Source organism: Phalaenopsis equestris, unplaced genomic scaffold, assembly GCF_001263595.1.
Source record: "Phalaenopsis equestris unplaced genomic scaffold, ASM126359v1 Scaffold000036, whole genome shotgun sequence".
Lineage (NCBI taxonomy): Eukaryota > Viridiplantae > Streptophyta > Magnoliopsida > Asparagales > Orchidaceae > Phalaenopsis > Phalaenopsis equestris.
Window position 1 is genome coordinate 2,357,036 of NW_018164478.1, and position 12,350 is coordinate 2,369,385.

A 12,350-nucleotide genomic window follows, 5' to 3' on the forward strand; every position below is an offset into this window, starting at 1 on the left:
GAAGACGTGATTTCTAAACCCAAGGGGAGTCATCCGAATCTTTTATCACGAACAGGAGCAAAGTAACCGCCCAAGCATAGTAAACCGGGTTCCACCGTTTCTAACACTTGTATTGGCTCTTTTTTAATCTATCATTCAGTTTAATCGAAGGGACATTTACATACATACCACATATTTCCTATGTATTTTCATGCAGAGCATCTCAACTTTCATATTTATATAAATAATATTTTCATGTAAATATAAATACATTTTGGGTGTTAGACATGTAAATACTTTGGATTTGTGTGGTATGTACTTAAATTTCCTTGGACAGAGCGGATCGAAGACCTCAGCGAACTTAGTAAGCGGCAATTGCCTGTGTACCACAATTCTTATATATTTACATAGTTAACCTAAATACCTATCTTATTTAAGGTTGTTGTTCGCGAACAGCTTGTGTTCGGTTCATTAGGAAGCTCGTGTTCGGCTCGTTCGCTAAGTTAATGAGCCGAATAAGAACAACACGAACAAAAATTTATTTGTTCGTGTTCGGCTCGATCAATTTAAAATATTAATTAAGAAAATAGAAAAAATTATGAGATTAGATTCAAATGATGGTTTAATATTAACAATAATTTTTAAATCTTGTCCCAATCATTAACAACTTATGGATATTTGATTAGGGGACTCTTTGTTCGTGAACGACTCGTGTTCGGCTCGCTAAGCAAACGAGCCAAACACGAACACGAACACGAGCTGAGTCTGGGCTCGCTCGTGTTATGCTCGTTTACACCCCTACTCTTATTAACTTTATACAAATGAAACATACATATTTTCAAGTATAAATTTCTATATAAATAATATAAATATAAATATAAAATTATTGCTGTTAAATATGTAAATGTATAAAAATTATATGATATGTACGTAATTTCTTATTAATTAAAATCTTATTAAATTTTAGAAATAATAAAAAAAAAATAAAACCTACATATTCTAGTGGTGCATCCAATGAGGATAAAAAGAAAGCGCTAGCAAGAGGGTTTTCCAATTTTAATTTTCGGTAGATGTCACGCAATCACGCAACATGCAATTATAATTGAGTAAGTTTCTAAAAATATACATTAAAAGGGCCTACATGCAAATAATTTCGTCTTCCTGCTCGTCCCCGAACGGCAATGGGGCGCGAAGGTACAGGTGCTAATCGCGCCTCCTCGAGCCAACTTCTCCTCACTCCTCATCCTTAAAGCTTTCCTCGTCCTTTTCTTCACTCTTGCCATCTTCTCCGGGCAACGCTTGGCCTCACCGCCGATGCCGGTTCCCAACCGTACCGCCGGCGCCGCCCTCCGTCGCGGCCGCAGCCCAGCAAGAAACTGGTGTCGACTAATTCTCGCCGTCGCTCTCATCGCAACTACCCTCACCGCTTTTCTCACCCGCACGATTCCTCATCTTCCCTTCTTCGTCGCTTCTATTCCAACCCCCTCGTCAAGTTTTGCTGCAACTAATTCAACCCGCCGTGATTCTATAATCTTCCCTCTCGACGCAAGGAATTCCGCCTTGATTGCGAATCTCGAAGTTTGTACCAGAATTTTCGATTTCTTGATTTTAATTTTGGATGAATGATAACTAGAATTTTTATTTGTTCTTATTTAGGAATGCATCTTAGGGTTGCTTTATTCTGTTCTGGATGTTATTGTAACTCAAAGAGACGAGTTCATCAGAAATAGTAGGATTTGATGATTTGATTTATATGTCTTTTAAATGTTGCAGACGAGAATTGATGCCAACAAGAAGATGTCAGACTCAACCAGGTCAGAGGTTGGTGCTAAATTTGAATTTCCATGTCATTAATTGCGTATTAAAAGTGATGAAAAATATCGCTTCATTGATACAAATTTGAATGAATTGTTGTTCGAAGACGCACGTGAAGAAAGTGATTTCCGGTGGCAGTGATCTTCCCATTTCTTCCAGGCGGGAGGTTAGTAATTAGTTTATTTCAACAGATTGGATTCATGAAAGAGATTATCTCAATAACTATACCAATTTAAATGATTCTTCATCTGATCAGAAGCATAGGAAGATGGCTAAACCGCATACCGGTGATCGGAAGGTAAATCTGCTCTCAATCGTACCTTTTATCGAAGATGAATTATAAGTTTTTTATTTATTCTGAGGGGAATTGGATTGATCACCATTTTTTTTACAGAAAACAACAATTTGTTTTCTCTCATTTGTATATTCCTTACCTATAAGTTTGGATTTCATTTATTTGAAGTTCTACTAAAGGTTTTTACAGGTGCCTTTTTGGGCCCTGCCGCCTGAGGAGGCACTTCTGTTTGCAAAGAGAGAAATCGAGAATGCTCCTCTTGTTGCTGATGATCCTGACCTCTATGCTCCTGTTTTCAGAAATCTATCTGTTTTCAAAAGGTAAAATCTCCTCAATTTTTTCACAATTTGAATTTCATTAATTTATGTTTACCTATAGTTGCGGGCCTCAAGAATACAGATAACCTGAACATCTGTACATTTTAAATGACACAAAATAGCTTAAAATCCTTCAGTAAAGTAATGAAAAGTTAGAAATTACAGAACAATCTGCAATTCAGTATCATCCTTTTTATCTTTTTCAAAACTTAAAATGATCAAATGGTGTTTCCAGGAGCTATGAACTCATGGAGAAAGTACTTAAAGTCTACATCTATCCAGATGGACCAAGGCCTATTTTTCATACTCCACAGCTTCAAGGTATATATGCCTCTGAAGGATGGTTTATGAAGTTAATGGAGGAGAGCAGAGTATTTACTGTCACAGATCCAAAAAAGGCTCACCTTTTCTACCTGCCTTACAGTTCACGCCAATTAAGGGATGCTCTTTATGCACCTGGATCTCATAATATAAAGCCATTAGCAATATTCTTAAGGGATTATGTGAACAATATTTCTTCTAAATACCCCTTCTGGAATCGAAGAAGAGGAGCAGATCATTTTTTAGTTGCTTGCCATGATTGGGTATGTTTCCTACTTCATTTTCTCTATTACGAGCGCTTCTTTATCAATTTATCAGTCTATATTAGACAATTATCAAAATCTAGAATATAATAAATGTTAATTAATTCACGTGCTGATAATAATAATATAAAGGTAATGAGTCATTGAGATAAATTCAAGATTAATTATAGCTTTAACTATATTCATTAATTTCTTATATGTATTAACTATGATTCCGAAGAAATAAGAATGCCTAATTAACGGAATGTTAATACTGGATTATTTAAGAAAATTTATTAAGGACTACTTATGTTTTTTTAATCATTAAAATTGTATTACTAGCATAATAATTAGCCATGGGTTAATCATTTAATTGTTTAATTAGCTATAGTAATCAAGACTTAACTGTGATTAGTAATGCTTTTGATTTAAATTATTCTGATATACAGGACTTAAAGATGACTGCAATCAATTAAGGTTTGCATAATATTTATTAAGGATAATTATTGTCTTACCATAAATTAGGATGATATGATGGGCTAAGCAAATGGGCTAAGACTACAATGCAACCAAACAATTTTCTCAGCTTATGCCAGCTAACTAACGACAAATTTATCTATTTCACTAACCAAAAAGTTTGTCACTACTTTAAGATTTAGCTTTTGCATAAGCCTCACAGCCAAATAAACTGTCTTTTCTATGTAGCTGGAAATATGTGTTTCATTATATTAAATGCCACGATAGTACAACACTATTGAAAATTTGGATGCAAAATGAGAGAATATTATGTACGAAGTTCATATGCATATAAACTACATGTACAACGGTGTATACACAATTTTGTTGTACAATATTGTACACACCAGCAGTATTCACATGTAAATCAACTGCGTACATAATAATTTTCATACGAAAGAGAGAGAGAGAGAGATGCACGTATGGGCGTCAAATGGGCCGGCTACTCGAGATGGAATAAGATCATTTCATTTGTTTTTGGGCTAGACCAAGTTAACAATAAAGCTTGAACAGGCTTCCCTTTAAAGCTCATTTTTCATGTAGAATATATTTCTCTAATAAAAAGTAAGAACCCAGCATAGAAACTATCATATTTCTTAGTTGAGTCATAATAAATTAAACTTTATCTGAGTTGAGTTTCCAGGAGAAGTATAGGGCTTGAAATCCTTTCAGAATGATTTCAGATTTACAAATGAGATTATTAAAATTTGACTAAACGAGTCCAAATATTGGTAAAATTTTACTAGCATTTAAAAGAGTTTCTGAGTTCAATCTCTTATCTACAGCTCTACTTTATCTGAAGTTTCAGTCATTCAAGGATAATCCACTTAATAGTGCTTTTAAATCATAATACCACAATGTAACTAAAATCATAGAGACCATTACTCACTCTTTTGAATATGGCATGTAGATAAGATAAAGAAAAATTTATTTACATACCCCACAATTCTTACGTATTCACATATCTATCCAGTTTACATTTACATGTTTGTATCATAAATCTATGTATGAAAATGTGTATTTCTCTTCTAAAGAACAAAATAAAAATTATATTTTAGATGTGATATTAAAGATTAAGTTTAAGTGTTAGATATGCAAATACATAAGAATTGTGTGCTATGTATGTAAATGTATTTCTCAAATTTCCTTCCAGGGTCCCTACAGCACAACAATGCACGCGGAACTGTGCAAGAACACCATCAAAGCCTTGTGCAACGCAGACACTTCCGAAGGAATCTTCATTCGCGGGAAGGACGTCTCCCTCCCCGAAACCACAATCAAAATCCCAAAGAGACCTCTCAGATACATCGGAGGGAAACGAGTCTCCCAACGCCCTATTCTCGCCTTCTACGCCGGCCTGATGCACGGTCGAGTCCGTCCGACGCTCGAGAAGCTCTGGGGCAACAACACCGACGGAGATCTGAGGATCTTCCGCCGCCTCCCGACTAGGATCTCCAGAAACATGTCCTATGTCGATCACATGAAATCGAGCAGGTTCTGCATCTGCCCCATGGGGTATGAAGTGAACAGTCCCCGAATTGTGGAGGCGATTTATTATGAGTGCGTCCCGGTGATCATTGCGGACAATTTTGTGCTTCCATTTGAAGAGGTTCTAAACTGGAGCGCATTCTCGGTGGTGGTTGCGGAGAAGGATATGGCTGATTTGAAGAAGATATTGTTGGCGATTCCTTTCAGAAGGTAGGAATGCGTTAAGAGGGTGCAGAAGCACTTTCTGTGGCATGCGAAGCCTGAGAAGTACGATCTGTTTCATTTTATTCTTCATTCCATTTGGTCGAGCAGGTTGAATCAGAATCATCAGATTCCGAATCCGTTGTGAGAATGTCTTTTGAAAGTATTTGATTTGATTGATTTGCAACTTCTGCTAAAATTTTAGAGAGGTTGGGTCAGAGTATTTTGATGAAGTTTTAGTTTGAATTTGGAAAATTTTGTATGTATTTTTTTAGAAGTAGAAGCATAAAATTTTTGAATTATTTCTATCATTCTTCACGAATCTCGAGATATGTCACTGATTTCAAAGCAACCTCTTGAGCAAATAATGTTTTATCCAGAGTTTCGATTTCAACAAATTTATAATCAAACTGACCGACTCTATGAGACAAACTCAATAGTATCAAAATGATCAAAATCAAGTCCAATCAATCTCAGATCAAGTCATGGAGCCACTCTTTGAAGTTTTTCGAACAAATGTCATACTTTGTAAGCTCATAATTGAATCGAGTGTCAACAAGACGAATCCAACAAGTCTAAGTTAACTAAATTTTGACATCATTAAGACACTCAAATGTTCATTAAAATGAAGTTTGATCGAGGAAATCTTTCCGGACCGTCTGATCAAAATGATTTATATTTCAACATTAATTACCCCCAATACTCGATAAATAAAGTTTCACTAATTCCACCTAGAGCTCTATAAACAAGGCAATATGTTGGCATTCCATGATTTTGCAGAAGTAAAATATGTTGCAAAATGATTAAAGCTGATATATATATATATATATATATAGGAATATATGTAATTCAGCCTTCAACATTTACTTGCACTTTATTTATCTTGCAAAAAAATAAACAAATACATATTGCCAGCCTAAACAATTCTGTTACTTAGTTACACCTGCTAAGAAATGGCAATGGCAAAATAATACACACTCCCTGTTAATAACTCTTTCTTGCATGACAGGAATGTAAATTTCTCAAGACAAGAAAAAAACTATAAACATTTATCAAACGTGTATATGAAATTTACACCATACTGTAAAACCTTAACATAAGCACTGCTGTGGTCTCAAGGATTCCAGCTGAAGAGTTTGTCAGCAGAAATTATGGAGCTTAATGCAAAAGCCATGAAAGCGAGGAAAGACATGGCGATGGAACCATTCAACATTTCTGTGAATTTATCACTCCCAAACATGGTGATCCAATCGTCGTTACGGGCAGCTGCGGCCGACGACGCTGACATCAGTAGGTAAGCGAAAACCTGAAACATGCATGCAAAAGCTTCAGTTTTATCACCACATAGAATAGAAAGTTCATTTTGGAACGAAGAGCTTTGAAGTGATACCATGAGCTTCATAAATCATAGGTTTAAAATACCAAACTGTTATGTATGTAAATGTGAAAATTTAGTCGTGAGATATGTAAATAAATAAGAATTGTGTACCATGTTTGCAAATTTCACAACATATTAACCATGCAAATAGTTGTCACTAAAATGTAAAATGAAAAATGTAAAGGATCTATGGTGTGCACAAGGCACTTGACATTGTGGGGCTAGAAAGGGTTGATGCATTTGCTTTAAGCCCTGTAAGTAGAGAAGATTATTTCGGTAATATTAGAAATTTAGCAATGCATACATTAAAACTGTTCGATAGCAATTTTAGACTAAGATGATGACATTCATGTTATTTGCGCCTCCTTTCAAATTGGGCCTATTGTTGCCTACTTGCTTTATAAAATATACTCTGCTCCATATACTCCAGCATAATCTACCTTAAGTTCACGATCGTGTAAAAATCAAAGCCTATTGCTACCTACTCGCTTTATAAAATACAATTTTTTTTCGTATGCTCCAGCATAATCTACTTTATGTTCGTGTGTAAAAATCAAATTTTTTATTAAACTTTAAAAGACGATAAAATATATTGACATTCATGAAGAATACATAAAAGACTTCATTTCATATAAAATTAAGATATGAATAAACATTTGCTCTTTCTCTCAATTGAAAGCATCAACAACAACAAAGCCTTAATCCCACTACTTGGGGTCGGCTACATGAATCTTTTTTATCCATTGCATCCTATTTAGTGTCATATTTTCATTTAGTTCTAATAAATTATTATCATTTTTTTATACAATAAGCCCATGTCTTCCGATGTCTACCTCTATCTTTCTTAACATAAGTCGAATCTAAAACATCTACTCTCCTAATCGGATCATCAGATGGTCGACGCTTAATGTGATCAAACCATCTAAGACGATTTTCTCTAATTTTGTCCATTACAGGAGCTAGACCAACCCTATCATGGATATATTCATTTTGCATTTTGTCTCTAAGTGTAAAGACACTCATCCAACTAATCATTCTCATCTCGGCAACACTTAACTTTGTATTATGCTTCTCTTTTAAAAGCCAACATTCAACTCCATAAAGCATTGCAGGACTTACCACCGTCTTATAAAATTTTCCTTTCAATCTAAGTGGTACATTTCTATCACACAAAAGGTCTGAAGCATTCCTCCACTTCAACCAACCAACTTGAATTCTACTATTAACATCTCCATCTATATCACTATCGCTTTGAACAACAGACCCAAGATATTTAAATCGTTCACACTTTTTAATAATTTGATCACCCAAAGTTACACTTCTATCACTAGAGCTACTACTACAAAATTCACACTCCATGTATTCAGTTTTAGTTCTACTCAAATGATGGCCTTTAGACTCCAATGTAGACCTCCATAATTCAAGTTTTTCCTAGGTTTTTTCTCTCATCTTATCCACGAGAAGGATATCATCAGCAAAAAGCATACACCAAGGTACATCCTTCTGTAAATGTCCAGTAAGACCATCCATAACTAAAGCAAAAAGATTTGGGCTTAAATCCGATTCGTGATGTAATCCAACAGAAATAGGAAAATATTTGGTCAGTCCTCCTTCAGTTCGAACACAAGTAACATCTCTAGTATACATATCTTTAATGACTTGAGTATAAGTCCTATCAACACATTTCCTCTCAAGAACTCTCCAAAGGATATCTCTTGGGACCTTATCATAAGCTTTTTCTAAATCAATAAAAATTAAATATAGATTCTCCCTATTATCTCTGAACTTCTCCATCAAACTTCTCAATAAATATATAGCTTTCATAGTAGACCTGCTCGACATAAATCCAAATTGATTATGAGAAATTTTTGTAATACGTCTTAACCGATATTTAATTACCCTCTCCCATAATTTTAAAGTATGAGACATCAACTTAATTCCTCTATAATTTGCACAATCTTGTGTATCCCCTTTATTCCTAAAAATGGTGACCAAAATACTCCTCATCCACTCTTTAGACATCTTTTTAGTTTTTAAAATAATATTAAAGAGTTTAGTAAGCTATGAAACTCCAAAGTCTTCTAAATATTTTCATACTCCAATTGGAATATCATCAGGTCTTACAGACTTTCCACCCTTTGTTTTCTTTAATGCCTCATCAACTTTTTTTTACTAAAGCAGCAGTAAAAATGAAACGTTTTATTATTTTTAACGATATTAAGAACACTAAGGTCGATCGTATTTTTCAGAAACTTCATTAAATAGTTTATCAAAATAACTCACCCACCTATGTTGAATATTTTTTCTAAGAAAAACATCTTTTGATTTTCATCTTTAATACACTTTACTTGAGTTAAATCTTTATTTTTTTTTTCTCTTTGTTTGGCTAGTTTATACTCATATTTTTCACCCTCCTTAGTTTAAATAGTTAAATCTCAATTGAAAGCATCACTCGTAAAAAATCAAAACTTTGCTTGCTAGATTCTATATATAGTGAAAACAGTAAATCATTTTGAAGACAAGGAGATTATTAAAGATCCTTAAAAGATAATATAAAATATCTTAAAGTCAAGTTAACTTTTCAAAACCATTACATTAATATAAGATGTTTAAATAATTTTTATAGCATATAAAAATTGATTAGTTAAAAAATTTGCATTTAAGAAAAAAGAATGAATCATAAACTTATTAGTTGCACTTTAAAACTCAAAAAAATTATTCTAGACAATAATTGAAGAATCGGGCCAATATAAAAACAACAATAACAACAACAAACTTCTAGCTTAGGTCATTGCTATAATAATTCTCATATTTTCAACAATATTAAGCCAATAATATACATGGGTTTTCTTATATACCTGCCACTCAAATGTTGAATATAATATTTTAATCACCTAAACTTTAAATACAACATTTCCAAACTTAAATATAACATTTTATTTTATTTTTTTTTAGTTTAGTCACCCACTGGCCACTAGTGAAGACTTTGAGTGAAAATCCCCTAGTATAGTAGTTCGTCCTAAATGTTCTAATAGAAGACAAAATTTAAATTTAAGAGAAAAGAATCTCAACATTTGCACTCACCTGATCCATGGAGAAATCGAAATAGTCACTCAATGGACGGTCTATGATGCGTCTCTTCATCATCCTGCGGTGAAATTGGGCGTACACTTGAAACCCCGAGTACACAAACCCTATAACATTCACTGACAAACAATACCTGCAAACAAAAATAAATAAAAAATACAAATTTCAACATGTTTAAACCTTTCCGGCCAAAAATATAGGAGAAATATTTGTGTACATAAGATGTACGCAGCGCTGCGTACATCAGAGGTTATTCAGGGGTACAATGGGGTTATATCTGGGTTATACCCCCTTGTAACCTCCGGTATAACCCGAATATAACTCTCCTGTACCCCCAGAATAACCTCTGATGTACGCAGGCGTACATTTTATGTAGGCAAATATTTCACAAAATAATATAGACCCAAACCGTAAACCAAAACCAACCGGAATTCTTGGTAGCGGTCGAACGAGTCGCCGGCCCAACCGGTGGTTTTATCGGCCGCCATCACCGAGAACGAGACCAAGCAGAGGATCACCTCCAAAACCCTAAGCCCGAACTCAGCCTTCCTCATAGCTGCCGATCGTATAATTCCGGATTTCATACTCATATCATTCACCCCACCCCGGCTCATCTTCGTCGCCATCGTCGCCGCCGGCGCCGCCATCCTGTTGGCCAACGCTGTTTTCTCCGGCGATCCATCTGACTGCAACATCGGGCTTCCGGGATGTTCGGGTACCGATTGATGATGCGTAACAATTACCGTCTCATCTGCTTCCGCTGATTTCGATGTCTTCTTGTTTTGAGTGGACAATGGCCGCTGCGAAGCAGGAGGAGAGGTGTTTTCCGCTTCCCATATCGGGGATCGGAAAGGTGAATCCGGAAAGGATGCCTCTCTGTTTATCTGTGGAATCGGTACTGGTACCTGTTTCTCCGATCGTCGCACAGGGGATCGGATTGGGGAGTCGAGAGAGCTCTCCTTCGACGAACGATGGGGGGAATTCGCCGCCGGTGATTCAAATACATCGTCGGTTGGGAGCGGTAGAATCGGGTCCTCTGGATCGCGTGAGAGGGAATGGCGAGAGAATCCAAACGCCTTTGTTAAGTAGGGTTCTTTTGCGCTGGAGTTGATCTTCTGCATAGGAGTTCGAGAAGCAGACGCGGCCGCTTGTTGAGGCGGCGGCCGGCGTTCGTTCTCTTGCCGGGGCTGCGATTGGTTTGGGGATTTGCTCATTGCTTGGGTCTCCTTCTCTCTCTGTCTCGCTCTGGCTGGCTTCCACGACGAAGCTGTGTGGGTTTTGAACGGAAGAAAAACGGAAAAAAGGTATGCTTTGGGTCCACCTGAAAGAGATTCTGTTGCGCGCTTTTAAATTTTGAGAGAAAAGTATAAGGCGGCTTTTATTTTGCTTTAGCTTTATAAAACATTATATTTATTTATAGATAAAGTATTTGACCGAAATATTTTTCATTATTAGGAAAATAGAGAAATAAAATTTGTTTTAAAGTTGTTATATTTACATAATTTGAAAATTCAAATCACATAAGTAAATATTTATTCTCTTATTTTAAAACTAAAAATAATGAAGATAAAATATTCAAACTTGGAAGTCATTTGAGACTCCCAAGTTCTTTGTTTTTTTAACTTACAAAATTAAAAAGCATATTTTTTTTTCAAACACTTGTGTTACTCGAGCATACACAAAGTTGTTGATGGTGTCAGCGCGAGTATAACAAAGTGATTTATTCATCCATCTACTTTAATGTATCGAAGTGTCGTAAATTGTTTTCCTTGAGCCAGGGGCGTCCGTCAAATTTGTTCACCAGGTTCGCCTAGTTGATGACCCTCTGGATTTGACAAATGTCTGAAGTAAAGATCGACGTGCGCCCATAATCTTTTATGAGCTATCTGACATTCATATAGTTATCTTATTATCCGGACATTATAGACAGACTTCATATTATACGAATTATAACTTAATTTTCTCTTCTCTTTGTATTCGAGTAGCGGAACATAAAAAGAAGACCATATATCTCTCATTCGATCCATTTCATTATAACTTAATTTTCTCTTCTCTTTGTATTCGAGTAGCGGAACATAAAAAGAAGACCATATATCTCTCATTCGATCCATTTCTTCCCCCCACCCTCCAATCATCTCTTCCATTCTTCCAGACGTCTGTCCTCTTTTTGCACGTACACGAGTCTCTTCCGAGTTGTATGAAATTACAGATAATAGATGACATATATCCTAAAAAGATTCGACACATGCACAGGTAAAGTGACATGCATGTAAAAATTGAAATTTAGGTATTAGATATGTAAATACATTAGCGTTGTGTGGTATGCACGTAAATTTTCCTTACATATATATTTGCATGAACCTAACTGAGCTATTTTAAATAAAAATAATAATTGATATTGAATTATCCTATAATTTTAATAAAATATTAGAACTGAAATAATTACAACACTCTAGCGAACTGTGTGGCCTTGATTGAAAAATGGAATATTGGGGTAAGAAGGTTTCTTACATAAAGGAACATATCCTATTGTTTGAGTACTCACGAAGTAACAAACTTAAGGCCAAAGTAAATCATAAATTCCAACAGCCATCACTTTAGTTTTCGGAGGATGATTGTGGCAAACAGTAAGAAGCAAAGCCTTCATCCTCTGACTCTCAAGAAATTTGGAGAATTAAGGAATCTTTTTTTTTTTCTTTTTCTTTAAAACC

The 12,350-nt window shown here is 35.3% G+C and overlaps 2 protein-coding genes and 1 pseudogene across 2 annotated transcripts; 1 reads left to right on the top strand and 2 right to left on the bottom strand.

The window, feature by feature from the left end:
* The first annotated feature begins 1,104 nt into the window (after positions 1–1,104).
* On the top strand, positions 1,105–2,922 carry LOC110018863 (probable glycosyltransferase At5g03795). Its single transcript, XM_020716327.1, has 7 exons — positions 1,105–1,557; positions 1,753–1,800; positions 1,901–1,960; positions 2,051–2,092; positions 2,279–2,409; positions 2,642–2,727; positions 2,831–2,922. Exons 1-7 carry the CDS (start codon positions 1,294–1,296, stop codon positions 2,842–2,844), a joined length of 645 nt encoding a protein of 214 aa, XP_020571986.1. The 5' UTR covers positions 1,105–1,293; the 3' UTR covers positions 2,845–2,922.
* Positions 2,923–4,962: 2,040 nt separating this feature from the next.
* Positions 4,963–5,452, bottom strand: LOC110018865 (annotated as a pseudogene).
* Positions 5,453–6,030: 578 nt separating this feature from the next.
* Positions 6,031–10,972, bottom strand: LOC110018906 (CASP-like protein 4A3). Its single transcript, XM_020716386.1, has 3 exons — positions 10,066–10,972; positions 9,637–9,772; positions 6,031–6,480 (listed from the first exon to the last, which is right to left on the bottom strand). The coding sequence occupies exons 1-3, from the start codon at positions 10,851–10,853 to the stop codon at positions 6,289–6,291; spliced, it is 1,116 nt and encodes a 371-aa protein (XP_020572045.1). The 5' UTR covers positions 10,854–10,972; the 3' UTR covers positions 6,031–6,288.
* Between the last annotated feature and the right edge of the window lie 1,378 nt (positions 10,973–12,350).

Bases quoted from the DNA above. Each gene is read 5' to 3' on its own strand.
- LOC110018863 (XM_020716327.1), top strand. From the start codon at position 1,294: ATGCCGGTTCCCAACCGTACCGCCGGCGCCGCCCTCCGTCGCGGCCGC. The intron at 1,801-1,900 runs GTTGGTGCTAAA...TGTTGTTCGAAG, and splicing joins CAGACTCAACCAGGTCAGAG to ACGCACGTGAAGAAAGTGAT. The intron at 2,410-2,641 runs GTAAAATCTCCT...TGGTGTTTCCAG, and splicing joins AATCTATCTGTTTTCAAAAG to GAGCTATGAACTCATGGAGA.
- LOC110018906 (XM_020716386.1), bottom strand. From the start codon at position 10,853: ATGAGCAAATCCCCAAACCAATCGCAGCCCCGGCAAGAGAACGAACGC. The intron at 9,773-10,065 runs GTTGGTTTTGGT...TTTTGTTTGCAG, and splicing joins GACCGCTACCAAGAATTCCG to GTATTGTTTGTCAGTGAATG. The intron at 6,481-9,636 runs GTGAGTGCAAAT...TGCATGTTTCAG, and splicing joins TCGATTTCTCCATGGATCAG to GTTTTCGCTTACCTACTGAT.